This window comes from Aythya ferina (genome assembly GCF_964211825.1).
Source record: "Aythya ferina genome assembly, chromosome: 6".
In the NCBI taxonomy this organism is placed as follows: Eukaryota; Metazoa; Chordata; class Aves; order Anseriformes; family Anatidae; genus Aythya; species Aythya ferina.
The window spans coordinates 34,659,601-34,686,760 of NC_140303.1; the positions used below are offsets into that span (position 1 = coordinate 34,659,601).

The window sequence follows — 27,160 nt, forward strand, 5'->3', positions numbered from 1 at the left end:
GAGGTCGGGGTGCGGGGGACACCCCTGTCCCCATCCTGCCACACCTCATCTGCCCCTGCGTGGCTCCGCCTGCCCTCCTTCGTCCTCCTCAGAGGGGTTGTAGGGTTGGTGCCGGCTCCGTGCCGAGTTCCCACCAGTGTCCTGGCTCTTCCCCGTGGCTGTTTTTGGGGCAGGTGGGCAAAGCTGGATCCGTGACGGTGCAGAGGGGGGGTACACCGGGCTCGGGACACCCCTGGGGCAGCACGAGGTGATGCCAAAGGGCCACGGATGTGTCTCCAACCCCGTAACCGCAGCCCCTTGGACCCACTCGCCCCGCTGCACCCCTTGTCCATCCTTCCCCTGCCTCCCTCCTCCGTACCAGCCCTGGGGCCAGCCCTGCCCGGCCCCGCTTTGTGCTGCCGAGGCCGGGCCAAGCCCAACATCTGCAGGGGACTTGCTAAATCCCCACCTGAGTAATGCTGCTGGCGCCGCGCTCGGCTGCGCTCACGCGCGTGCGCTCCCCTCCTGATTGATGTACCCTTCGGCTGGCTCGGAGGGGCCTGGATGTACCCGGGGGGGGCACAGAGAGGGGGGCACCACCTCCCCAAGGTCAGCCCTGGCTGGGAAACCTCCTGGGGTTATGCTGGTGCCCTCCTCCTCCCGCCTGATCTCCCCATCCCGTGCTGGGAGCAGGGTGGCGGACACCAGCGCACCTTTCCGCGGGTCACCGCGTCCCCAGCTGGGGTCACCGCCACGGGTTTGTCCCCCCCCGGGTTTGTTTGCGGGGCTGGATCCTGCCTCCAGGGGGGCCGCCAGGACGGACGGGGAGCGCGGAGGAGCTGGGAGCCACCCGGGGCCAGGCCGGGGCTGTTAAAGCCATCGGAGTGGAGCTGCCGGGCTGCGGCGCTCCCCCCGCGGCTGGCTCCGTCCCCTGGCCGGGCTCTGCGGGGAGGGGAGCCGCTGGCTCTGCTCTCGCCTTCGCCAGCTGACTAAAGCCGAAGGAATCCGCTTCCCCCTCCCCAGCCCGCCCATCTCCGCCGCCCTGCGCTCCGACCGCCGCGAGGTAAGGGCTCGGCGGGTGGGTTTTTGGGGGGGGGGCACGCGGGGCTCGCACCCTGCTGCTGGGCAGCGGGGACCCGGCTAGGCTGGAGCTGGGTCGGCGGGGAGGCTGTCCTCCTTTCTGTCGGGTTATTCCCCGAAAGGGGGAAATGCTGGAGCATCCGTGGGCTCGGCTGGATGTTTGGGTTGGGCAGGCGAGCCGGCAGCTGCTCCCGAGGCAGGGGCCGTCCTCTGACCTGATATTTTGGGGTGGAGAAGCGGGGACTGCGGGGCTCCGGGCCAGCAGGGCGCACAGCAGGGATGTGGGCTGGGTGCCCGGCAGGCACTGGAAGCTCAGCCCCTTCTCCTTCTCTTTTAAAGAGTCCTTAAAGTCCAAACCCGCTGGGGGCAGGTGTGCGTTTTTGGGGTTCTTGGCCTGCCAAGGGCTGTGGGACCTGGGGGAAAAGAAGAAAAAGGTGTAAAACGGGGAAAACAAGGTTTGCAAGGATGCTAGCTTGGTGCCTGCCGCTGTCTGGAGGATATGGGGCTCTGAGTCGGGGGCCTGGCTGGAAAAGGGAAGGTGGGAAACGGTCATTTTGGGGGGAAGAGAGTGCAGAACTTGCATTTTGGATGGAGCTGGAGCATGGCCACTGCAAGGGGAGAGGGGCTTGGCCGTGAGGGCTTTCTGCTCCTCCTGAGCTGGGTGTTTATGACGGAGAAACTCGGGACTCCAGCCCCCTCAAAGCACCCCGTGGGGCCCGAAAGGACATCCCCCCAACCCAAAATGCGTCCTGGCTTCCTGGGGACAGGTGTGACACGGCGTGGGAGCTGGGCAGGGCTGGGGGGCTCAGCCTGGGGGGGTCCCCAAGGGGCTGGGGTCCCCTCCAGCGGGGTGATGCGCTCTGTGCCAGGCTGGGGGGGGCCATCCGTCCGTCCGTCTGTCCGCGGTGCCTAAGAAATGGTTAACGCAGCGCTGCCCTTGGAGGAAGTAGTTAATATTCATAACTAGGAGTTAATATTCATAACTAGGAGCCCTCCGTCTGTCCGGCCGTCCTCCCTGCCCTCCCTCTGTGGTGTCTCGCCCCTCGCCGGGTTAACCGGGGCTGGGGCTCGGTGCCGGCAGCCCCCGGCCGCCTCCCCGCTGCCTCTCCCCGGTGTGGTCTGGGCGGAGGGGAGGGATCCGACACCTCCTCGCCTCCAGCCTCCTCCGTCCTCGCCTCCAGCCTCCTCCATCCCCGTCCCGCTGCCTCCTCTCCTCCGTCCTCCCCTCGCTCCCCACGCCGGCCGCCGCTGCGCCCAGCTCCCGGGGCTGAGCCCCCCTCCGGTCCCCCCCTTTGCGCTCGGGGTGCCCCGAAGTTGGCCCCGGGGACGCGGCGCTGGGGAGGGGATAGCTCGGCGAGAGGGAAAGCAAAGCCAAAGGGACAAACGCCAGCCAAAGCCAGCCCCAGCCGTCGGCTCCTGTCCTGGACGGACGCACGGAGCCGGCTGCGGACGCCGCTCGAGCTCCCCTGGAAGGCTCTGGTGCTGGAAGGAGCGAAGGAAAGGGATTTTGCCGCCCGCTCCTTCTCTTCGCCTGGGATCTTTTCTTCCCCGTGCCCTTTGGTAAGTCCCGATTCTGCTTTTCTTTCAGCCGGAGGGGCTGAGGGGGGGGAGGGCAGGGGCAGGGTGGGATTTATGGCCGCGGTGACCCCTTGGCTCAGGGGCTGGAATTACTTCTTGCCATCTTATCGGGGCACACGATGAAACCAGAGCTGGGGGGGTGGTGCTGAGCTCTCCCCGTGGGACTCAGCCTGGTTCCTCCATCCTCTGGAGGGTCCTGAGACCCCACAGACCTGCCCGGAGGCAGAGGCAGCAGGTGGGATGCTGCTGGACCAGGGGGGCCGTGGCGGTGCCCCAGCCTCATCCTCTCCAAGGGCGCAGAGCCCCGGGCAGGATTTGCTGCGAGATGCGTGAGAGATTTGGGAACTGGGCTCCTTCTTCCACCCACTGGGCTGAGCCCCCATCCTCTTGCCACTTGTTGTAGACCGGGTTTGGGGTTTTTCTCCCGGTTTGAGCTGTGGGGTGCCGGGGAGGGGAGCGGGGCCATAGGGCCGGGCTCGGCGGCTCCCCAAAACTCTCCCCGAGCTGCAGCAGGGGCTGAGCCCGGGCAAACCTAGCCCTGGCAGGCTGGAGCTGCGCTGACCTTCAGGGACAGAGCCTGACCTTGCGGGGAGCTGCAAGCACGCTGCGGACGGGGACCCGGTGCCCCGCTGTTTTGGGGACATCTGCACTGCCTGTGGCAGCCCGCGCCCCTTCCCTTGGTGCTTTTTGGGGCAGTTTGCTCAACTTCTCAGGTGACAGTGACGGGCAGCTGTCACAGCGTGGCCCAGGGGTGGCGTGGGGAGGTGGCAGGGAGCAGCGGGCAGTCACCTCGTGTCACCAGAGCCCAGGGGATGCGTGGGGACAAGGACGGGGAGCGCAGGCAGGTATGGGGCGGAACAGCCGTGGAACGAGGGACCCGAGGGGGCCTGACCAAAGGCCCCTTCCTCGCTTGGTGCTGCTCTTGGGGGTCACCAAATCCCTGTTTCCCCATTTAACTGGAGGGTCCAGGATGGGTAGGACCGGGCACTTGGAGATCTTTCACCCCGCCGCGGGCTGTGCCCCACGCTGACCCCGCTTTCGAGACGTTTCGCCCAGCCGGGGGGCGGTTCCCAGCCTCCAGCCTAATTAAAGCCTTTCTCCTCTATTTTTTTTCCCCTCGGAGCCACGTGCTTTCATTTATATTTATTTATTCCCTTTTTCCTTTCCATTCCCTTGCCCTATTTATCCCAGCCCCCCCTCGGCTCTTGCCCTATTTCCCGGGACCGGCCAGCACATCAGACGGGAGGGCTGGGCGATGTCCCGACTCCAGGCGATGTCTCAGCCTCTCCGGCGTTGACGCGGCCCCTGGACACGCTGCTTTTTTCCTTTCTCCCTCCCCTGGAAGGGATTCCCTCCCTCTCATTCTCCCTTTCCCTGCTACGGGAGGGGTGGCCGAGTCGACCGCTGCCGGTTCCTGGCTACGCAGGGCGCACCGAGGAGCGCCGAGCCCCCGGCAGAAGTCACCGACACCTCCTCATCCCTCCACGCTGGGTGCCCGCAGGAGACCCCGCTGTCCCTGCTGCCCTGGGGCATCTTCGAGGCCGGGGCTCCCTGGGCTGCCAGCAGGGAGCCGGGAACGGAAAATCGGCGTCAAGGGGGCTCTTTCCGGGGCGGGAACAGGCCGGCTGGGTAGGTGGTGTGCCGGGCGGTATTTCTGGCGAGGAGGGGTGGTGGTAGGGGGGCGAGGGTGTCCCCGCGGGCAGGCAGGGACCCGGTAAGCCGTCCCCGCACCCCGGCTCGGGGGCTGGCTTTCGGAAGTGTTTTGCTCGCAGATAGGAGCGCTCTGATTTCACACTATCGCATTAGGGCCGTCTTCCGTTCCTGAGTCAGCCGCCTGGCCCCCGGCCAGAGAAGAGTCATTTTTTCCTCCAAAAGAAAGTGTTTAATGCTGCTCGCAGCCCCTTCCAGGAAACCTCGGCGGGGAGCTGGAAAAACAAGAGTCTGCAGCCCAGCCGGTGCCGTGCGTGCTGCTGGGGGGGGGGAGAGCGGGCACGGCGAGGGGGGGGCTGTCCTCGATGCCACCCCGGTGGCTGGGCTCCTGGGGACCTCGCTGCGTTCCCAAAAGCTGGGCAACCCCTTTGGGAAGCTTTAAAGGGTGAAACTGGTGGCTGTGGGAGCTGGGGAGCTCGGAGCAGGACGCGTGCCCTGCGGAGCTGGTTGTGGGGTGTCCCGGTGGGGTTGTTGGTGGGTGGCGTTGCTTCGAGCTGTGGGGTGTCCGGTGGCTCCCCGGGGAGGAGACGCCGTGTGCCCAGGGCTGGGCAGAAATGCTGCTTGTGGGGGAGCTCTGGGGAAGCGTCCGGCCGTGAGGGAAGGTCCGGAGCAGATCCACCCACCCTGAAAGAACAGAAAGGGTGGGAGCCTGTCTGCAGCCAGGGAAGAAAATGTCAAGGATGGGTGGCTGGCTGGGTCCCTGCCTCGTCCGGGAGGGGAGTGGGAGGTTGGAGCAGGTGGGGAGGGGAAAAGTGGGTCCTTGGCTCATCTGCCCTCCATCCCCGGGCCGAGAACATCCACCCAGCTGGAGGCACGGAGACCCGTGAGGCCAGCTCCCCACTGCTCCCCTGTCTCCTAAGGCTTGTGTGCGTGCATCGCCCCCACCCTCTGCGCTGCCACAGCCCCCATTCCCTCCTCCCCGATGCCCTGTGGCCCTTTGGGTGCAGGCTGCGCCCCGCAGAGCCGCGGGGCAGCAATTAGGCAATAGCCCACGGTACCGGCAGCCCTGACCCTCCCCGTCGACGGGCCCAGGAGGAGAACTGCACGGACTTTGCACGGCCCCGGGGGGGGTGTTTGCTGGATGTCGGCGGAGCATGCGGTGCTTGCGGGGCAGGGAAGGACGGCGCGCGGAGCCAGGGCCGTGCGGGGGCACGGGGAGGGGGTCCGGCCCCGGTGTCTGTGCATGGTGGCGCCTGCGGGATTGCGGAGGGTGCAGAGGAGACGGCGATGCCGGTAGCTATGCGTTACGGCGGCACGGAAGAGATCGAAACCACCGGCTAATGGGACCCATTAGCTCCGTGCAGCGAGCCAGCCATTGATCTGGGCTCTCGTGTTCGTTTCTCCCCTTGCAGAGGTTGGGCACACGCAAGGGCCCCTGGACGGGAGCCTCTACGCTAAAGTGAAGAAGAAAGACTCCCTGCACGGCAGCACCGGCGCCGTCAACACCGCCGCCCGCCTCCCTCTTTCGGCTACTCCCAACCACGTCGAGCACACGCTGTCGGTGAGCAGCGACTCGGGCAACTCCACCGCCTCCACCAAAACCGACCGGACGGATGAGCCGGGGGCGCCCGGGGCGCCCGGCGGCCACGCGGTGCTGAGCCCCGAGGAGAAGCGGGAGCTGGACCGTCTCCTCGTCGGCTTTGGCTTGGAGAGCGCGGCGCCCATGCACAACCACGCGCCCGGCCCCGTGCCCGCCCGCGCGCCCGCCGTGCCGGGCCGCCACGTGGTGCCCGCCCAGGTGCACGTCAACGGCGGCGCCGCGCCGCTGGTGGCCGAGCGGGAGACGGATATCTTGGACGACGAGCTGCCCAACCAGGACGGGCACAGCGTGGGCAGCCTGGGCACGCTCTCCTCCTTGGACGGCACCACCACCGCCAGCGAGGCCGGCTACCACGAGGCGCCGCGGGTGGGCAGCCTCTCCTCCCTGCCCAACGGGCCGGCGAGCTACAACGGGGCTGAGAAGATGCTCAAGGAGGGGCTCTACGAGGCCGAGCCGCTCTCCAACGGCACCTACCCCTATGGCAACCAGAACGCCCTGGTGGGCCACCACCTCCGCGACCCGCTGGCTCACTTGCGGCCCTCGGCATCCGCGCAGGAGCACCTGGCCGCGTACCCGCAGCGGCCACCAGCCACGGCCTCCCCAGGCTGGCTGCAGCCCCCGGCACCCCAGTCCTACGTGTACGGCTACGACCTGCCCGGTGCCCACCGCTCGCAGTCCTTCCCAGCCGTCGGGACGGCCAAATACGAAGCGAACCCGGCGCTGCCACAAGCCCCAGCTCGCAGCACCAGCAGCCGGGAGGCCGTGCAGCGGGGCTTGAATTCCTGGCAGCAGCAAGGAGGCAGCCGGCCCCCTTCCCGGCTGCAGGACGGCGGCTTGGAGAGCCACAGCCCCAGCTTGTCCAGCTGCAGCCCCCAGCCCAGCCCGCTGCAGCCGGTGCCCCCGCACAGCCACAGCATGCCCGAATTCCCCCGGGCGCCCTCCCGCCGGGAGATCGAGCAGTCCATCGAAGCGCTCGACGTCCTCATGCTGGACCTCGCGCCCGCCGTCCACAAGTCGCAGAGCGTCCCCACAGCCACCCGCCCGGATAAACCGGCCGCCTTGCTCTCCTCGCTCTCGGCGCAGCCGCTTGCCAGCCACTACGCCCAGCCGGCCCCGCAGGTGGCCCAACCGAGGTCCTTTGGCACCCCCGTGGGCTCCGATCCCCTGGCCAAAGCCTACTCTCCCGGCCCGCTAGCTCCCATGGGACGAGGCGCGATGGAGCCAGACTACACCGTGCACGAGTACCGGGAAACCTATACGCCCTACAGCTACCAGCCGGTGCCGGAGCCCAGGAGTTACAGCCACGCTGTTGCGCCGGCGAGCGTCCTCCCGCTCAGCACCTCGTATAGCCCCGTGGGGTCCCAGCAGCTCCTCGGCTCCTCCCCGCCGTCCCCCACCGTCCCCGCACAAAGCCAGATGCCCCCCAAGGGATTGGAGAGCTACGAAGACCTGTCGAGATCAGCGGAAGAACCCTTGAATCTGGAGGGCCTGGTGGCCCACAGGGTGGCAGGTAGGACGCTTTGATTCCTCGGGGTGGGGGGCGGGTGGGAGGTGGCGCGGGGGCCAGCTCGGCGGTGGCACCATGCGTGGTGGTGACAGGGACGGGGGACGGTGACACCTCGGCTGTGCCAGACCCAGGCTGAGCCCACGGAGGGCTGGTGGAGAACCCCGGTGCAGCTCGCCGTTTCTGGGGGAATGATGCAGCCCCCTCACCCTACAACAGGGCAGGAACGGGCAGCGGCACCTTGCTGGCGGCGATGGCTCCGTGCCGCGGAGGGGAGGCTGCGTTCCAGCTCCCTGCCCGCCCTAGGCTCTGATTTGGGGTTTTCAGGGCCACGGAGGGTCCCAGCTCCCTGGGAAGGAGCTGCTGAGGCTCTGCGGCACCGCGGGTGCCCTCCCTCCCGTTCTCTTAGCGAGCAGTTGTTTAATTGCGGAGCGACATTTGGGAAGGGTTCGGGGATGTGTCCAGGCTCGGGGCCAGCTCGTGATGCTGGGGCTTGGCAGCTCCGTCCGTTCCAGCTCTGCGCTCAGTCCAGAAACTCGCCCGGTATTAGAGGGAGGGGGAAGAGGCTCGGCTGGAAAAATCCGACAGCACCAACCCACCCGGCGCTGCGGCTGAGTCACCGCTGCCCCAGGAGGGGGGGGCAGCGCCACGGGGCAGGATGGGGGGCGCTGGGGGCGGTGGGGGCGGTTTGCATCCATCCGAACCCCGTTTTGGGGGGTTCAGGCCCACAGAGGGGTTCAGGGAGCCAGGGTGAGCCAGCAAACCCAAGGATACCGGGATGCCCAAACGGCGCTGGGTGTCGGGGCTGGATGTTGTAAGGAGAAGATCCCGCACGCCCCCAAACCCATCGAACAGCTACGGGGAGGGGAAAAAGTAGGATGGAGAAAAGGAGAGCCCTGAAAAGAGGCTTTGGAACGAGTGGGAAAGGGTCGCTTGGTGTCGGCTGAAAATCCTGCCCCCAGTGCTGGGGCCGGGGAAGGGTCCTGGGTGCGGTGCTGGGCTCGGTCCCACCCCACAGCCGCCGGGTGTCCTGGGCAGGAGCGGCGTGCGGGGACGGCCCCAGCCCATGTCCAACTGTCCCCGTTGGAGCCTGTCCGTCTGTGCCAGCGGGGACAGGGCGGGTGGCCGGCCTGACCTCTGGCAGGAACGAGGTGTCCCCGAGGCAGCAGCGTGGAGCTGGAGGGGACGGCTGACGGGAGCGGGGCACGGCCGGGTTTGTTTTGCATTCCCTGCTGCTAAAAACTGCCCTCAGGACCCGGCGCAGCCAGGAGGAGCGTCCTGCATCCCCTCCGTCCTGCCACCCCGATGTCCCCGTCCCCTTCAGCAAGGCAGCTGTCCCTTCGTCTTATGATGGGGAGGTCCCTGCCCGGTGCCGTGCCCAGGGGGGACGATGGCAGGGCACCAGCGGTGTTGCACAAGGCCACGTGTGGCTGGGAGCCACCGTTTCTTCCCCCTGGGGGTTTAAGCAGAGGTGAAGCAATGTCCCTGCGCTCTGGGTGATGTGACAGCACGTCCAAGTGGGGCCTGAGCTCCCTTGGACCCCGAGCAACCCCGGGCTCGTCTTCCGGAGCCCAACTAATTTTCTCTTGTTTTCTCTCTCTCTGTCTCCCTTTTGTATCTCGTGACATTTGTCCTGTCTGCCCTCTCCTCTCCCCGTGGGGGGCTGTGTCTGTCCCTTGTGACCCCCCCCACCCTCCTTGCACCCTGTCCTGGTACGCTGGCAGAGTACAACGCCAAGCTCAGGGACCTCAACAAGAGCACCAAAGCCCCCCGTCCTCCTCTGAAACAGCAACGGTCCTTCTCCTCCTCCGGTTCGTTCAGTCCACCTCCCTCCTTCCCTCTCCTCACGCCTTCCTCCTTCTCCCTTCTCCCTCCTTTCCTTCTCCTCCCTTCTTCCTTCTCTTCCCTGCTCCCTTCTCCCTCCCCTCTCGCCCTCCTTCCCCGCATGCCGAGTGCTCCGTGTGTTGCATGGACGTGGGATGGAGGGAGGACGATGCTCAGGGCCCCCCTCCGCCTCCCCTGGTGGACTGGGGAGCCCCTGGCCCTGGGTTTGTGCCTCGTTCCCATGGCTTTGTGTCTGGCACATCCTCTCTGAAGAGGTTCGAAGCCTCCAAGTCCTTGGCATAGAGTAACGTGACCAAAATGCTCCTGGGGCTGTCCCTGGCTGGGCTGGACTCTGGTCCGTGGCGTGGCCAGGGATGGGTTGGGAAATTGAAGGCGCACCCTGGAGCGCACGGCTTGCAGCAGGGACCGTGCCTCAGCCCCGCAGTGCTTTTTTGGGGTGAAACATGGGCATTCACATCCATGAGGCACCCCAGGATGGAGAGGGGGGAGCTTGGGGAAGGGCTGGCAGTGTGGGCCACACGGGGGGATGCTGCTGTCCCCCACTTTGGCCGCTCTGGGTGCGCCGTGATGGGGACACCCCGGTGCCGCAGCCCAGCGAGGCGTCCTTGGGGAGCTGGTGCTCGGCCGAGCCGGGCTGTACATCTGCGAGGGGGCACAGCGTGGGGGGAAAGGAGGGTTTACTTTTCAGGCGTAGTTTCCAGCACATAAATCACCTGGGGGTCGGCGAGGCTGTGCGCAGAGCCTGGGTTTCCTCCAGGCTTCGCTCCGAGCAGCCTGTGAAGTTTCCCACTCTCCGCTCCCGAACAATGAGTCCCTTTTTTTTCCCCTCCTCCCTCCCCTCCCCGCCGTCCCCGTCTGCTTTCCATTTCTGGGGAGTGGAGCAGCGAAAATCCCGTGAGCTGCCGGGCGTCCTGAGCACTGGGGCAGGAGCTTGGCCACCGAGGCTGGCCCCGTGCCGCCCCTTGTCCCCCGCAGCAGCCTGGGGACCTGGGGACACCCCGGCACGGCACAGCCCCGGGGAGCAATGGGCTCCCCAAATTAAAAAAGCCAACCAGTGCAGGCGTGAGCGAGTGGAGGAGCCCAGCCCCTGCCTCTCCGCGACGCGAGGAGCAGGGCAGAAGGTTTGGGGTGCCCCTTCACCACGCACGCCTGCCGCACGGCTTCCCGGAGACCCTCCGGGTCCCCCCCGGCCCCACCAACGTCTCTTTGAGCTGCTGGCCCCCGAGCACCTGCAGAAGGGATCGGGGAGTTGTGTTTCAAAGCTGCTCTTAGTGGAATTTTCCAGGCCGCCTCCGCGGCTCGAGCCAGCCCCGTTGGCTCGCGGCCCCCGCCTCTCAGCCGGGCCGCTGCTCCCCAGAGCGGTGATTTTATTGTTGCTGCCATTAACTGCGCTGATTAGTTCGAAACGCACCCGGGCCACCTCCTTCCCTCCCTCCCTCCCTCCTACCCCTCCTCCCTCTCTCCCTGCCAGCGGAGCTGTGAGGCCGCATCCGCGGTGCTGAGCGGGCGCAGGGGTGGCTGGAGGAGAGGTCAGCGGGTGCGAGGCGCGGAGCCCTGCAGGGCAGGGGGAGCAGCTGACGGCTGGTCGTCCTCTGCGAGCCCGTGGGAAAGGAGTTGGTGTTTGAGAAGTGCATTTCCTGGAGCGTGCTGCTGGCCTCTTTCTTTCCTTTTTTTTTTTGTCTCCTTTTCTCTCACTTTTTTTTTTTTTTTTTTTTTCTCCCTTCTCCACCGCGACGCCTCTCTGAGCAGGGCGCATGGGAAAGGCGGAGGGGACGGTGCTGTCACCTGTACCTCCGCCCCCATTCCTCAGCTTTCTCCCATCACTGGGGTGAGCCACCCAGCCCCACACAGCCAACACAAACCCGCGGTGACTTGCTCCCTTCTCTTTGTCTGCTCTGCGAGACCCCGAGTGCTCTGCTGAGCAGCGTCCCCATCCCCTCGCTAGCGGGGCTGGCTCCCCGGGCTGCTCACAGGATGCTCATAGGATGCTCGCAGGATGCTCGCACCCCTCACACCCGCTGCTGCGGGGATGCTCTGTCCTCGAGCTCAGGGCTCGTGGTGCTTGGTAGGGCTAACGCAACGAGCCGGCCACTAGCCACAAACCTGGCTTGCTTTTTCCCTTGTCCCTGCGCCAGATCTGAGCCAGCTTAAAAGCAGCTGGCCCAGGAGTTTGGTGCTGCTACGGGACAGGAGCAGGTGAGTGCTGAAGCTGCCACCTCTGCTGGGCAGATCTCCCTTTCCAGACCCTTTTGGATCAGCCCCGGAGCATCTCCCACTGGTCCCCATCCCGCTGGCCCCCTCTCTCACCGCCCTGTGCTTGCCCGCAGGGGTGCAGTCCCGGGAGAAGCCCCCGGAGGAGAGCTCCGTCCCCGCCCGACGGCGAACCCCAAGCGACAGCCACTATGAGAAGAGCTCGCCGGAGCCCAGCTCGCCCCGCAGCCCCACCGTCCTCTCGCCCGAGGTGGTCAGCACCATCGCGGCCAACCCCGGAGGGAGGCCCAAGGAGGTGCGTGCGCACCGGGTGCCGCTGCTTGGGGAGGCTGGCGGGGAGAGGAGGCTGCCTCCGGGGAGGGGGAAGGCTTGGAGACGGCTCTGGGACTTGTGGCATCCTCAGCGGTATTGGGGATGAATGCTGCTTTTTGGATAGCTGGGAGGAGGTGAAAGCTTTCCTCCTCGGGGGGGGGGATCCCGGAGGTTTGCGCCCGTTGTATGGACGGGGCCAACCCTTCGCCTTGCTCTCCCCCCCAGCCTCACCTCCACAGCTACAAGGAAGCCTTCGAGGAGCTGGACGGTGCCTCCCCCAGCAGCCCAACCTCCGGCGGCGGTGAGATTTCTCCCCCCACCCCAGCCTTCCCCGTCTCGCCACAAACCCCTTACTCTGACCCCCGTAAGTGCCGCGGCTCCGGGAGGCTGAGGGGCTTGGTGGGTGGCTCTTGTCCAGCCAGAAAGTCGCCAAGGGTCAGACAGCTCCGGGCTCCACACACCCACCGCCACGAGAATCACTCCTCCTCTCCCTCCTCTTCCCTCCTTCGCATCCCACCTCTCCACGCCGCCCTCTGCATCCCACGCTCGCCACCCTCCTCTCGGCTTTTCCCCATCCTCCTTTCTCCGGGGTGTTTCTCCAAAAGGGATCAGGGAGCGGGATGAGGAGAGAGGAGGCAGGGTCTGAAAGGCTGCATCGTTTTTGCCCCATCCCCTTCGGGCACATCCCCACCTTTCCTCCTGGCGTGGCAGAAGGGCAGCGCTGCTGCTGTAGGGCAGGTTATAGGGGGCAGGAGGAGGCGCAGACAGGAGCAGGGTCTCGGGGTGACCCCTCGCATGCTGATCCACTCCAGGGGGGGCACAGAGCAGGGAAGTGCCAGTGTGGGATTTTGCTTGCCCCCTGTCTCTGCCCCTCTGGCTCCTTCCCAACTAACCCCAGTCGCGGTGGGTTTGTGGGGACCGGGTTTGTGTGACCGGGGCTGGCGGCGAGCCCTGATGTGCAGCCTCACGGGTTGGATCGGTGCCACGGAGCCGCCGGTCAGCTGGGAAACCCATCAAAAAGTTGTCAGCCTCCCTACGCCCCCCCCCCCCAAAAAAAAAAAAACCACCTGTGTGGGAGCATCCCCGGGGCACTTGGCAGCCCCGAAATGGCTCCGTTGTTCCTGGAGACCCGAGGGCTCCGGCCGGGGCAGCAGCTCCTTGGCAGAGGGACAGTGACTCATTTTGGGGATGAGTCACTCAGAGAGGTGACAGAACAGCCTGGCTGATGGAGTCCCGAAATGAATCCTGTAGGATGAATCCTGTAGGGTGAATTCTGTAGGACGAATCCTGGAGGTGTCTCCAGGGGGGCTGGCAGGCAGGGCTGCTCACGGTGCTGCTGAAACACAGCATTGGGGCGATGGGTCAGACCCATGGGGCGGGAGGGGACGGGAGGTGCGGCCATGCCCTACAAACCCTCGTCACCCTACAACCATGCCATCGCCATACATGCATAGGCGGCTCCCCGGGTATGTATGTATGGGCACGGGGGTACAGAGCTCACCTGTGCGTGGCCACCCTTCGGGGAACGTGCTCTGTACCAACATCCTCATCTGCCCGTCGAGCTGTTCTGGGGGTGGAGTGGGGTTTTTGGCAGCCCTGCTGCCCTTTTTATGGGGCGGTGGGACAGCCCAGCTCAGCCGGGTGTGGGGATCGCCAGAGGGGGCTGGTGGGGTGGGAGAGCTTGGGGGGGAAATGGGGTGAGGAAGGAGGCTCTGTGCCTACAGTGGGATCGTTCCCTTATGGGGACAACCTTGAGAGGTGGGGGCTGGGCCTGCCCTGCTGGGAATTGCCCACTTTCCGTCCTGCCAACCCTAAAACGGGGCAGGCTGCTTGTGCGCTGCCCTTTGGGCATCCTCGGGCGGAGATGGGGACCGGCGCTGCTCCCCGGGGTGTCGCTTCAAACGGGGGCATCTCCTCCTCCTGGCAGCCCCCGGCTGCAGCTGGCGGGTGGGATGGGGCATCCAGGGCGGCGACAGCTCCAGCCCTCGTGCAGCTTCACCCCCCTTTAACGCTCTCCTTTCCCTCCCCGGTGCCGACAGTACGCTCCCCGCCCGGCCTGGCCAAGACCCCGCTCTCAGCGCTGGGGCTGAAACCCCATAACCCGGCCGAGATCCTGCTGCACCCGGTGGGAGGTGAGTGCAGGGCAGGGGCTGCGGGTGGTTTTCCTTGGGGGACATCCGCGAGGAGCCCCTTGGGAGGGTCCCGTGGCTGGAGGAGGCGCTTTTTGCCTCCCTGCTTTGGCCAGGTGGCTCTGGGGACCTCGTCTCTTCCCATCGGGATACGGGGACGTGCCGAGCAACCTCCCAGCAGGGGAGGCTCTCTGGTGGTGGAGGCTGGAAAACGTCAAGGTCCTGGCTCTTCCTCACCCTTCCTCCTCCTTTCATCCCTTCTCCTCCCAGCGCAGCTGGGTTTGCAGCCCCGCCATCCAGGCCTGTCAGCCAGAACAGTATCCAGAGCCCTCTCCATCCCATAAAGCACTCCCTGTCTTCTTTTTTTTTTTTTTTTTTTTTTTTGTTGCTTGCCGGGTTTCTGGGAGCAGCCCTTCATGCTGGCTCCTCGCTGGGCTGTTCCCTCGTCCCCACCCCAACCTGGGCTCTGGACGTCACCTCTGGGGTGCCCAGGTTGGGCGCTGGAGGTGTCTGGGGTGCCGTGGGGCTCTCCTTTGCTCTCTGCGCGCCGTCCCAGCCAGGCAAAGCTGCTTAACTCGGATTTCTCTTTCTCTCTGCCTCACGCCTCTCTTCCATCTCTGCCCCCCTCCGTCTCTCAGAGCTAGAAGGGGAGGCGGGAGCTGCCTCTGCGGAAGGTAAGGAAGGCTTTTCCTTCTCTCTCTCTCTCTTCCCTGCTCGTCTGGCTGTCCGTGCCCAGTACTCGGAGCACCTGAGGATGCCCTGGTCTGGCCGTGGGTGCCCAGGTACCCATAGGGTGCTGCGAGCTCTGGGGTGGCCCCTGGCCAAGGGACAGGGCACCTCCAGCTCCCCCGTGTGCCTCCTGCTATCTAGCAGTCGTTGGGTGGTGTTGCTTTCTTCTTTAATGAAACTTTGGGCCCTCGGGGCCAGGTTGGGGAGCTGTTTGTTCAAGATCCTTCCCAGGGAGAGGACAGCTCTTCCCTGGGTGTTTGCTGTGCTTCCTGCAGCTCCGCCAGTCAGCGTTTCTCCCTTGGAGTTCCTCAACAGGCAAACAACCCCAACCTGCACGTTGTGTAACACTGGGGAGAGCGTTTGCTTGAGGAAAACAGCACAAACGTCCTGTTTCCAGAGCCGATTTTTCAGGGATGGCTTCTTGGATACACCAGAGGAAGAAAAGCTGGGATAAAACCAGGCTTTTTCCCCCTAGCCCTCTCCTTCCCACCAGCCCCTCAGGAGCTCAGATTGCCAGCTTTGGAGAGCCTGAGGGCTCAGACAGCACCTACCCATGGGCAGCAGCCTCCTGGTTTCCCATTTGTTTGCTCCACACACGGGAATCGGGGGTGCCTGTGACCATCAGGGCACTTCGCTGGGAGCTCCCAGAGGTGCCCAGGTTGGGACCGGGATCCCCCAGGCAGGAGATGTGTCAGGCAGGCTGTGCCACTCCAAAACTGGTCAAAGAGTCCGTGGGCATTGTCTGGGGAGGACGCTTGCACCCCCAGTGACTCACGGCCTCTCCGTTCCCCCGCTGTCTTCCCGTCTCCGCAGCCTCTTCCAAGAAAACACCAGGAGGCCAGATCTAAGTTTTCAACCTAAAAAATAAATCCCTCCTGAATCTTCCCAGTACTTTTTTTTCCCCTCATGTTGAACCAAACAACTCAAGCACGTGCCCACGGTGGCACACGTCCGTGCTTACACGTGGGCTCTCCCCCCGCTGCCCTCGCCCCCGAGCCCCTGCCCCTGCTCCGTTTCAGCCTCCCCGTTTGCAGGAGGGGCCGGTATTTTTGCAGCCGTTTTGGTCTTAACCTCTTGCAGGCTGACTCATATGTGCTGTCTGGCTAATTTTAGGCTGGGGTGGGGAGACGGGTGGGAGATGTGAGTAGCTGTGAAATTAATTTAATTGCCCAAGCGGGCGATGTGTTTCTCGCAGCTGCCCTGGCTGTCCCCCTTGGGCACCGCCTTGTCCCTGTCGCTCTGACCCCGTGTCCGGCCGGCTGCTCGGCCCCCTCTGATGTCCTCGCTCTGTTTTTGGCTCAGCTCTTTCCTGGGGTGGGTGGTTGAGCAGGGCTGGGCGGCGAGAGCAGCCCCACGGGATCGATTCCTGTGTCTGCAGGTGGAGGGGATACTTGCGCAGAGACGTGGCGAGGCTCAGGGGGGACCCGTGACCATCTTTTTTCCTTGCAGCCCCGAGCACAGAGCTGTGCGTTGGCCTTGCTGGCTGTCAGCGGGGCTGTCTTGCCTGCGGGCATAGCCAGAGCCTGCCTGTTATGACTAATAATAATAATAATGTTTGTAATGCTAATTACTGCTGTGGAGCCGCCTCGGGCACGGCCAGCCTGGAGCCGGCCCTGCAAGGAGCTGTTGGAGCTGGGGACCTGCAAGGATGCCCAGCCCGAAGCAAATCTCCCTTGGGGTGCTCCGGGAGCATTGCTAGGGATGGACCCCATCATTTTCCCCCTTGCTCTGCACCAAAAACGGGGGAGAAACTCGCAGGGAAAGGGAGGAGGCAAGGAGGGAGGGCTGGGGTGACGGCTGCTCCTGGCACGGGCCAGCTCGGCGGCTCCAAAGGAAAATTGCTTTTGTTGGGAGCGCTCACGGGCTGCAGTTCCAAGCAGGGATTGGGGAAGGCGTTGGATGGCTCCGTGGAAATAGCTGGAGCTGCTCTCTGGTCGCCGCTGCTGGAGGTGGCTGGGAGAGGTGGCTGTGCAGGACGTCACCCTCTGTCCCCCCGTGAGTCAGCGCAGGCTGGGCCGCGTCGCCGGCTCTATTTTTAGGGGCTGAGGATGAGCACGGAGCACGATGTGTGCCATGTGGTGTCCTGTCTGGGCAGGGACACTGATTCAGAGCTGGGTGGGGGGAGCCGTGGCATGGCACCGAGTGAGGCAGTGTCCCCTAAAATGGGGATAAGGGCACGGCCCCGTTCCCGTGCCGTTGCCGGCGGTGTGAGCTGTCAGCTCATCCCTTTCCCTTTCTCTTTCTCCTCAGAGCCCAGGAGCTATGTCGAGTCGGTGGCCCGGACTGCCACGACGGGCAGGGGGGGGACCCTGCCGGCCGCCCAGCCCGGGGGCCTGGAGGTGCCCACCAGGAACGGCGCCTTCGGCAACTCCTTCACCGCCCCCAGCCCCGTCTCCACCAGCAGCCCCATTCACAGCGTGGACGGGTAAGCAGCCTGCTGGTGCCGTGCCTCGGTTTCCCTCGGTGTGCGTGCAGGAGGGGTGCCAGGCAGCAGTGGGAACCGCTGTGGGGCTGAATCCTCCTCTCCCCATCTCTCCCCAGTGCCTCCCTGCACAGCTACCCCTCCGAGGGCAGCCCCCACGGCACGGTGACGCCTCCCCACGCCGCGGCCGAGCCAGCCTACCGCTCGCCCGTCGCCTCCCAGATGCCCTCTGCTCACAGCAGCTACCAAACCCCGTCTCCTTCATCCTACCAAGTGGCCACCCCGGGCTCGCTCTACGCCAGCCCCGACTACCCCGATGGCCGAGCCGGCTTCCAGCCGGACCCCCAAACGCGGCCGCAGCAGCAGCAGCAGGTCAACGTGGTGGGCGTCCACGCGCTGCCGGGGAGCCCCCGCACCCTCCACCGGACAGTGGCTACCAACACGCCTCCCAGCCCTGGATTTGGGCGAAGAGCCGTCAACCCCGCTGTCGGCGGTGCTCCCGGCAGCCCCGGGCTGGGCCGGCACGCCGTAGCCCCCCACGGCAACCTGGCTGTGCCACCAGGGAGCCCAAGCCTCGCCCGGCACCAAGCGGCGGTGGCGGCGGTGCCACCCGGCAGCCCCGTTTACGGCTACTCCAGCCCGGAGGAGAGGCGCCCGACGTTGTCCCGGCAGAGCAGCTCGTCCGGCTACCAGCCTCCCTCCACGCCGTCCTTCCCCGTCTCGCCGGCGTACTACCCGGGCACCAGCACGCCGCACTCCTCCTCGCCGGATTCGGCCGCCTACCGGCAGGGCAGCCCCACGCCGCAGCCGGCGCTGCCCGAAAAGAGGCGGATGTCGGCCGGGGAGCGCGCCAACAGCCTGCCCAACTACGCCACCGTCAACGGCAAGGCCTCCTCGCCTCTCTCCAGCGGCATGTCCAGCCCCAGCAGCGGCAGCGCCGTGGCTTTCTCCCACACCCTGCCGGATTTCTCCAAGTTTTCCATGCCAGGTGAGCGATGCCGTCGCCTCCCTGGCTCCTCGCCACCCCCTGTCCCCTTCTCTTCTGCGTCCCACGAGGAAGGGGTTGTGTCCTGATTTACTCCTGTCTGTCTGCGAGCCCGCGGCACTGCCGGGACTAGGGCCATTTCCTGCTTCTTCTGCTTTTCAAAACCAGTGAATCCAAACAGGAAAAATACCGGCTCGGCACCGGGACCATCGTGCTGGTGTAAACAGCGCGGGGATTTGTGTACAGGGAAGATCAAAGCTCCCGGAGGCAGCTCGCATCCGCCTGGCTTTTCTCTGCCGTGGGGACGCGCCGACCTCCTGGCCCCGTTCCTGGTGTTTGCACCCTGGGGAGCCCCCGCGGCCGCGCTCCGTGCCCCCTCCTCGTTTCCAAAGGGGTGCCGTGCCCTGCGTGCTGCTGCGCCTGAAGCGCTGCCCCCTGCTCCCGTTACGAGACGCCTCCGTGACGCCAAGATCGGGCTGATAGGAGCCGGGGAATAAAGCGCCGGGGCAGCCGTGGCTCCGGCTGCCTCTCCGGTTTGGCTGCCAGGCAGGTGGCCCTTTGTGGGCTCGCCGGCGCCTGTGCCAGCCCCGTGACTCGTGGTGGCTGGGAGCCACCAGGGGAGTGGGGACCTCGGAACTGGGAGCGCTGGGGCGAAGCCATAAGCCTGGATTGCGAAGGGCCAGCTCCCTTTTAAATGTTGAAGCCCTGTTTTGTCTCTGCCTGTGGGGCAGAGGGGCTCTTCCCAGCCCTTTGAGGCCCCAGGGTGAGCTGTACATGCCGTGCGCTCCAGGTGAAGCCCAACCTGGCCCTGTACCGAGCAGCAGGTTGAGGTTAACACAGCGTGCTGGGGCTGAAAGGAGGTGAAGGTACCAAGGTCAACCAGCCGTGCTGCTCTGCAGGCAGGATTTGCTGAGAACTCATGCAGGGTTTAAGATACAGCCTCTTTTGATTTCTTTCCTTCTTTCCTCCTTGCAGACATCAGCCCCGAGACTCGTGCCAACGTCAAGTTTGTGCAGGACACTTCCAAGTACTGGTACAAGCCGGAGATCTCCAGGGAGCAAGGTGCGTAGATGGCACGGGATGAAGGACTCGGGAGCTGGGGTGTGCCTGGGGCTGAGAGAGCTGCAGCTCCGTGGGGTTTAGCGAGGGTTTCCCTTAGGAGCATGGGTTAGGAGTGATGTACTGTGGATGGAGCCTGGCTCAGCTGCTGGCTCGTGTAGTGTGGGCTCCCCAAACCTCCCCGCTGGGCAGGAGCAGTGGGGCTGTGCCCTTTGGGGCGCAAATCTTGCACTGAGAAGGGTGAGATGTGCCCCTTCCTAGCCACAGACCCACTCGAGTCCCCGACCCAGCTGGTAATGTCGTGGTGCCCAGCGTGGGCACCCCGTCCTGACCCACGTCACTGGTTTGGGAGGGCACGCTGCCTCCGGCTGTGCCAGGTCTCAGGTTTGCCCTTCTCTCCCACAGCCATCGCGCTGCTGAAGGACAGGGAGCCGGGGGCTTTCATCATCCGCGACAGCCACTCTTTCCGGGGAGCCTACGGCCTCGCCATGAAAGTAGCCTCCCCGCCTCCCACGGTCATGCAGCAGAACAAGAAAGGTATTGTGCGCCCTCCTGCTTCCCACGCCGGGATGCTTGCTATTGTTCAAGCCCTGGACGAGCGGGCAGGCGGCTCTGCTGAGCCAGACGTGCCCTTGAGTATGCGCTGATGTGGCAGCATCCCTCCCTGCCAGCCCCTGCCAGCCCCTGGGGGGCATCTGCAGCTGGGCTTTGGCATGGTGAAACTGGCACAGCCTCCCCGGCCCCCCAGCACCGTGGCTTGGGGTGGACCCAGTGCAAAGGGTCTGATTCCAGTGGAGAGCCCTCCCTCGAGCTGGGGGTGAGCCAGAGCGCTGGTTTCCCTGGGGGATTGCTTTGGGATGGCCTAGGGAGGAGGAGGAGGGTGGCTGTGGTGTGACGATGTCCCTTCCCTTCCCAGGAGACATCACCAACGAGCTGGTGAGACATTTCCTCATCGAGACCAGCCCGCGGGGTGTGAAACTAAAAGGATGCCCCAACGAGCCTAATTTCGGTGAGTGCCCAGGTGTGGTTCCCACCCAGCCCTTTGGAAGCCTTGCCTTCGCTGGGCTGTCGGAGCAGAGCAATCAGGTGTCCGGGAGGGTAGACAGGGGGCAGAGCGAGAAGAGGAGAAGGGATGATGCTGGGCAGGGTGAAGACGAGCCCCAGTGGGCACAGGGGCTTCAGGAAGAGCCCCATGTGGTCCTGTCCACCCAGAGCATCAGCCTGACAGGGCAGGCTCCGTGCTGACTGTCTCCTTCTCTCCCCAGGCTGCCTCTCGGCTCTGGTCTACCAGCACTCCATCATGCCCTTGGCCCTGCCCTGCAAGCTGGTCATTCCTGACCGAGGTAAGAGCCACGGCCAGCAGCATGAGGTGGCATTGGACTGCCACCTTCGGGTGTGCTGGGGGCTTCCCTGCCAGCCAGGAGCCACGCTCGGGGCTGGGTTTGCCCCACGGGGCCAGCCCTTGGGGACATATCCCTCTCCTCTCCATGCTACGGGCTGTGCCTCCCACTGATTCCTGTGCTCAGCTGGTTGAGAGCCAGGCTGGGTTTTACTCTTTATCCTCGGTGCCCCTTCAGCACTGGCACACGATGCTCAGCAGCTGGAAAGGGGACAGTGCGTCTGCCCCCACCGCCCGCTGGGTTTCCAAGCAGGGAGCAGCAGTAACGTCCCATCTCTTCTAGATCCCATGGAGGAAAAGAAAGACGCCGCATCCGCCAGCAACTCGGCCACAGACCTTCTCAAACAGGGTGCGGGTGAGTAGAGAGAGGCTGCAGTGAGGCGAATGCGGCCCGGGGAGGTGGCTGACCCCACGCCTGCTTCTCCTTTTCCAGCCTGCAACGTCCTTTTCATCAATTCGGTGGAGATGGAGTCGCTCACGGGCCCCCAGGCCATCTCCAAGGCTGTGGCCGAGACGCTGGTGGCCGACCCCACGCCCACCGCCACGATCGTCCACTTCAAAGTCTCCGCGCAAGGCATCACCTTGACTGACAACCAGAGGAAGTAAGAGCCCCCCACAACACCTCCCCATGTCCCCAAAGCCTGGGCACACATCGGGTGTGTGTGTCCTGCTGGAAGGATGTCCCCAGGGTGGCGTGGGCCTGGGCGTGGAGCAGTCCTGGGGTGCCTAGGGGACCCTGGGGCAGCTGCGATGGGCAGAGGTGGGGGGCTCGCTGGCCGTAACACCCCTGCCTTGTGTTTCAGGTTGTTCTTCCGACGGCACTACCCTCTCAACACCGTCACCTTCTGCGACCTGGACCCCCAGGAACGAAAGTAGGTGCCCTAACGTGTGGGGAGCGCGTGTCCCCTGCCCCTTTCCCTCCCCCAGGCTGCTTGGAGCAGGGGCTTTGCTTGCTCTGCCCCCATTACTCCTGAGGAGGGCAGCAATGGAGGGTCCTGGTGGATACCCTGGGCAAACACCAGCATCTCTGGTGACTTCTTGGTGTCCCCAAACACCTTCATGCACCAGGTAGCCGTAGGTCCCTGTCTCTGCGGTGTGCAGGAGGCACCGTCCCTCACACCTCCTCTTCTCCTTGCAGGTGGACTAAAACTGACGGCAGTGGCCCAGCCAAGTAAGTGCTTGCTGTGCTCGGTTCCTCCCGGCCGCTGTTGGGGTGGGTCCCACCGCTGTGTGAGCATCACCCCCAGGAGAACCGTGCCTGGTGGCCCCATGGTCACCCGAGGGGTGGGCTCGCCTCCTTGCTGCAGGAACATCTCACCCAAGCACGAGAGCGCAGCCCCAGGAGCTGTGCCCAGTTCCAGGGGTTAATTCCCCCTAATTTTAGCCATTGTGTTAGCGAAGGGGTTTTTATTAGGATGTCCAGCTGCTGGGACATTTCCCCTCTCCAATTAGAAACGCCGCAGCCTGGGCCTGTCTCACATTCTGTTCCCCTGTATTTATAACTGGAGTTTTGCATGTTCTAATTAAAAAAAAAAATAAATAACAAAATAAGAAGGGCATTTTCTTTACTGGGGGGTGAGACTGACGGAAATAACCACATGGCCTCATCCAGGGTTGTGGGCGGCAGCGCGTGGGTCTGCACGCCCCGTGTCCCCGCGTGGCCTTCCCAGCTCAGTTGCGTGCCCCAAGGTCCCTCCCTGGGGGGACGGTGATGGGGAGGGTGGCGAGGGTGGTGGTGTCCTTTGGGTGAGGAACGCTGGCAAACCTCTCGCCTTGTCCCCACCCAGGCTCTTCGGCTTCGTGGCCAGGAAGCAAGGGAGCACCACGGACAACGTCTGCCACCTCTTCGCGGAGCTGGACCCGGAGCAGCCGGCTGCAGCCATCGTCAACTTTGTCTCCAGGGTCATGCTTGGCTCCGGCCAGAAAAGATGAGCCGGCGCTCGCGGGTGATTCTTGAATTTTGGAGAAGGACTTGGAGCTGATCCGAGAAGGAGTGTGAGGAAGTGCATTGTGGAAGAGGGAAGTGAATCGGGGGGGGGGGGGGAAAGGGTTGGAATTTTGGAGGAAAACAGCAAACAACAGCAACCAAAAAAAAAAAAAGAAGAAAAAAAAAAAAGAACAAAACCCCTAAAAACTCAACACAAGCCAAACACACACGTAGAGGAATCAAAGCCATGCACCTACGTACCAGAGCCACGAAGTCACGCCAAACAGGGAAGGTGACCAAGGCGAAGGCGGCGGTGAGAGGTGTTCCAGCTTTCGGCATCGCAGGTCCTGAGGCTGCACCGAGCGGTGATGCTCGCTCTGGACCGAAGGCGGGATCATGACTGATAACTTCTATCTGGAAAGAAAAAAAAAAAAAAAAGAAGAAACAAACCGGCAAAAGCCACGGAAGAAGCTTCATCGGCGCATGCCTGCTGTGTGTTTGATGCAACCCGTAGGAGTAACGCCCTGCCGCGATGTGGGACAGGTCTGCAGGACGCCGGAGGAGATGCCCTTGGAAACATTCCCTTGCCGTGCTGCAGCGGAGGCTCTTGCCAGCCCCTGTGCCGAGCCCGAAACCTGCTGGCTGCCTCGCTGGGGCATCCGAGGGCTTGATCCCAAACCCTCTTACGCCCTGGGAGCTCGGCTTTGGGCTGACCTCAGCAGCTGGCCCAGAGCCTGCTCCGATTCCAGCACCGCTCACAGGTGAGGCAGCACGAATCCACCTGGAGAGGGGCACCGCAGCCTCTCCACGCCTCCTGGGGTGCTGGTACCCGGGCAGCCCGAACCCGTGGGGGCTCCTGCTGCTCCACGCCTGGGAGCAGGAGGATGCTCCCCAGGGACATCCCGGGCTGGTGGAGAAAGTCGCCTCCTCTCCCGCCTTCCCCTTTTCCCTCCCATCACCAGTCCTCTTTGGCAGTCTTATCCTGCGGCCTGTCACACATTCTCATAACAACAACAACAACAAAAAAAAAAAGGAAAGAAAAATACTGTAGTAATAATAATAATTATAATAATAATAGCGGATGCTTGCACAGTTTCCTGTGCAGAGCAGCGGACCCGTGGCTGGCCCTATCTCTCTTCGGAGACGTGCAAGCAGTTTTTAAATTGCATGGACGTTCAAGTTGCACGAAAGGCGAATGACTACAAGTAACTCAGGCGCTTTTTCTCATTTTTATTTTGGAGGCCACGTTAAAAAAAAAAAAAGAAAAAAGAAGGAAGAAAACATATTAAAAAAAAAAAAAAAAGGAAAGGAATGGAATGGAATGGACCAGCAGTTGCTGGGCTACTTTGGCTCGGTGGGGAGGCCCCAGGTCCTCTGAGAGCCACCCTCCGCCTTCCCCCACGGCCGAAGGCTCGTGCCCCCCGATGCACAGCGGGTTTTGCAGCAGCTGAGGCTCTTCCCTTTGCCTGGGGGTGTGATGAGAGCCAGCCCTCGCTGGGAGCCGAGCTGCTGGCCAAGGGTCCCTGTGCCCTTGAGGCAGGGTGTCACGGTTTTGGGGAGCAGAGGTCCCAGCCCCAGGCTGCGAGCATCCCCTCCGAGCGGGGGGCTGCGGGGCAGCAGCTGATTCTCCAGCTCTGCACGGGGCAGGAGCACGGTGAGCGCAAAAGCCGAGAGCATTTTATTTTTGTAGTATTTTTTTGGAGAAGTTTCAGTGCAAAGTGGCCCAGATAGCCCGTTGGGGGCAAAATTTAGAAACTTAGTAGTGCAGTCCCCCCGGCGAGCTCGCCTCCCTCGGACCACCCTTGCCTTGATAGCTATAATATATATAGGAGCTATACCGACGAAATACTGTAAGCTAACAGAATTTTAAGGAGGAACAAAGGTTAAATTTACACTCCAAAAAATATTTATTTTTGCCATATTGCTTTCCGCGCATCGTATCTCCCCCATTAGATCCGCCTTCCCCCCCAGCCCTGGAGAAAAAAAAAAACACCCAACACGTTGAAAGCAAACCAGGTGCGAAGAAAAACGCCGGGGTCGGGCGTGGGGGGGTCCCCACTTGGTGGTGGTGGTCGGGGGGGGCGTGCGGGTGACATGCGTGTGACCGGGGGCGCGTGCGTGTGCGTGTGTGTGTGCGTGACAGAGCGAGCGGCGTGGGCGCGCGGAGGGGGCCGGCGTGGCCGGAGGCTGGTGTATGGCGAGCGTTGGATGCGTAGCGGGGATTTTGGGTGCGAGACTGCGGCGGGATAAGGGGGGGAAGGCGGCCGGGGGGGGTTTTCTCCCCCCTCCCGGCTCCCCCCTCTGCCCGCATGGATGCGGAGACCTTTTCATATATATATATATTATTTTTGGTGTTTCAAAAGCGATTCCCTCCTTCTGCGAAATTCAAGCGAGACGAGAGACGATCTCACCCGTAATCTCCTCACCCTGCCGTTAACCAATTAGAGAAAACACTGTGTCTATAGATATATAAATATATATTTTTTGAAAGTCTCTATTTTTCAGACTTCGTTTTCTCACTGCTAAGAAAGAGAAGAGATGCTAATGATGTAACTTTATTTTAATCTGCTGCCTCGGAAACCGGTGCTTGAAACTCCCATTCATCCTCCCCTCCCTCCCCGTCCAAGGAAGCAGATTAAAGCACCCCAGAGATGTCGAGCACAGCAGATACCTGCCGGCAGCATCACGCCTGCTTCCAGCTGGGACCTCACGGCTCCCGCACTAACCCACTCGCTGAAGCCAGAGATTTACACCGCATCCCAACCTCGGACCCTAACAAAATCGCCCGACGGTTATCTCGTTTTTTTTTTTTAACACAGAGCTTCCGATGATGTAGCCGGGTGTTTGTCAGCTACCTTTAAAGGCACTTTTCTTCTTTTAGCTCCTTTTTTTTAAAAAAAAGTTATGTTTTTAGGTGCAGCTCCCCTTTCTGTCCCCAGTTCACGTTGCCTGGGGCCAGCGGGGACCCAGCACCGCGGTGATATTTTTCCTTATGAAAGGGACGGAAAAGGTTCTTTGGTTTTTCTTTGGCTTTTCGATGCAGTCCTGGTATTTGAGAGCCGAGCTTGTGCGAGTTAAGCCCAGCATATGTTTCGTTGTAATCACACTGCCGTGTTCAGCAGCCGGATGTTATCTCTCTCACACACACACACACCAACACATCCCTCCTTCCTGCACAAAGAACTGCATATATTCTTGCCAAAGATATCCTTAAAAACGCACTTTTCCCCATATATATATATATATATATATAATTTTTTTTTCTGTTTGTGTAAATTTGTTGTACGTGCCCTTTTTGTGTCGGTTCGTTCTTCGGAGAGGAACCCCCCCTCCTCCCTTTGCTGTCCCTTTTGCTGCCCGTTCACAAAGGCTCCCCGTGGGATTCAGCTTCTTGCCTGTCCCCAAATGGGGGCCCCTGAGCAGAGCTGGCACTGGGGACCTGCAGCAGGGCTCCCATTCAACTCGCTGCCTCCAATCCCTATTTTGGGGGATCAGCCCCAGGGGTTGTCCCAGCCCCCAGGTCCCACCTGGATTTGGCTGCAGCCGCCAGGCATCAATTTTTTTTTCTTTTTCCAGCCCGTTCAGCAGCCCGAGCTGAAGCGCAAAGTGTGACGGCGCTGAGCAGATCCCCACCCAGCAGGTCGGGCAGGTAACAAACCAGTTGCCCCAAAAACCCAGACGGCAGCATCAGCAAAAGTCATACCTTCCCGTTGGAGCAGGCAGGGAGATCAGACAGCAAAGGAGCCCGCAGGGGCTTGTTTGATTTCGTTCGTTTGTTTTGCAAATTGCGAGGTTGGTTTGGGGTTACTATTTTTTTTTTTCTTTTCCTTAAAAAGGAAAACAAAAAAAAAAGAAAAGAAAAAAGGAAGCAACACGATGTTTCTGTTGGCGGATCCCGTGTTTTGTATGTTATTTTTTTTTTTTTTCCCCCTGTTGTTGTCTTCGTTACTTTGGGAACGTTACAGATTTATTTGCTAATCAGTGTTAATGAACAGTTTAAAACTTTCAGACTTGCCCATTTCTGTGTATTTATATAGATGGAAAAATACGTTATATTTTGTATCTCTGTGCCCATGATGTCGTCGCGCGTGTAAAGGTGACTTCGGTCGCACCGTGTCTGCGTGTGAATGTGACTCCGCTTTCGTCTTCCCCTTTGTACAGACGTCTGATTCTCTGCAGTTCATTGTATGGCTTTATAAAGTGGTAAAAACGAAAATCAGTTATATAAAATATACTGTTGCTTGGAATGCCAGCTCGGTGTCTGCATCGCTGGGGATATATCCTGTAATTTCAGGGAGTGCAGGAAGAAACGCTCTGTTCTTTTTGCACAGGGGGAAACAAACAAACAAAAAAACCCCACCACCACCAACAAAAAGCCCGACAGCTCTGCCCCCCCACCCCATTCCTCGATGGCAGGCTCGGGGCTGGCAGTGGGTGTGGGAAGATGGGGCTGTGCTGCTCCACATCAGCCTTAGCCGCAGCCGCTGCTCTCCAGATGCTGCTTCACCGGGGAGCCCGAGGGCTGCCTACAGGGCTCGAGCTCTGCTTTATGGCCTTCGTTAGCCATGAGGGACATCTCCATCTTTCTGGGAGCCCCTGCCAGCACTGGGTGCTCTTCACATCCCGCTGCTTCGTCCCAGGTTATCCCAGGCACCGAGGAGGTGATGGATGATGCGCCCCTGCAAGCCGCTCTCTGGTCCCTGCCGACCCCACGGGGGTCTTTCACCTTTGCCAGGGTCATGGTTTGGGCA

The 27,160-nt window shown here is 62.6% G+C and overlaps 1 protein-coding gene across 16 annotated transcripts in view; it reads left to right on the top strand.

Moving 5' to 3' along the window:
* Positions 1-26,661, top strand: part of TNS1 (tensin 1) — a 49,695-nt gene extending 23,034 nt beyond the window's left edge. For 6 of the 16 annotated variants that reach the window (XM_084524414.1, XM_084524419.1, XM_084524413.1 and 3 more), the window contains 17 exons: positions 5,700-7,397; positions 9,116-9,202; positions 11,564-11,742; positions 11,985-12,123; positions 13,799-13,891; positions 14,527-14,562; positions 16,868-17,042; positions 17,159-18,027; positions 19,000-19,086; positions 19,489-19,620; positions 20,000-20,092; positions 20,349-20,426; positions 20,766-20,837; positions 20,916-21,084; positions 21,286-21,354; positions 21,621-21,653; positions 22,270-26,661. In XM_084524414.1, the coding sequence (XP_084380540.1) occupies positions 5,700-7,397; positions 9,116-9,202; positions 11,564-11,742; positions 11,985-12,123; positions 13,799-13,891; positions 14,527-14,562; positions 16,868-17,042; positions 17,159-18,027; positions 19,000-19,086; positions 19,489-19,620; positions 20,000-20,092; positions 20,349-20,426; positions 20,766-20,837; positions 20,916-21,084; positions 21,286-21,354; positions 21,621-21,653; positions 22,270-22,414 (4,154 nt within the window). In that variant the 3' untranslated portion in view covers positions 22,415-26,661. The remainder of the gene's footprint in view (positions 1-5,699; positions 7,398-9,115; positions 9,203-11,563; positions 11,743-11,984; positions 12,124-13,798; positions 13,892-14,526; positions 14,563-16,867; positions 17,043-17,158; positions 18,028-18,999; positions 19,087-19,488; positions 19,621-19,999; positions 20,093-20,348; positions 20,427-20,765; positions 20,838-20,915; positions 21,085-21,285; positions 21,355-21,620; positions 21,654-22,269) is intronic. The other 10 variants (XM_084524406.1, XM_084524416.1, XM_084524412.1 and 7 more) reach the window with 8 other exon arrangements.
* Positions 26,662-27,160: the final 499 nt, after the last annotated feature.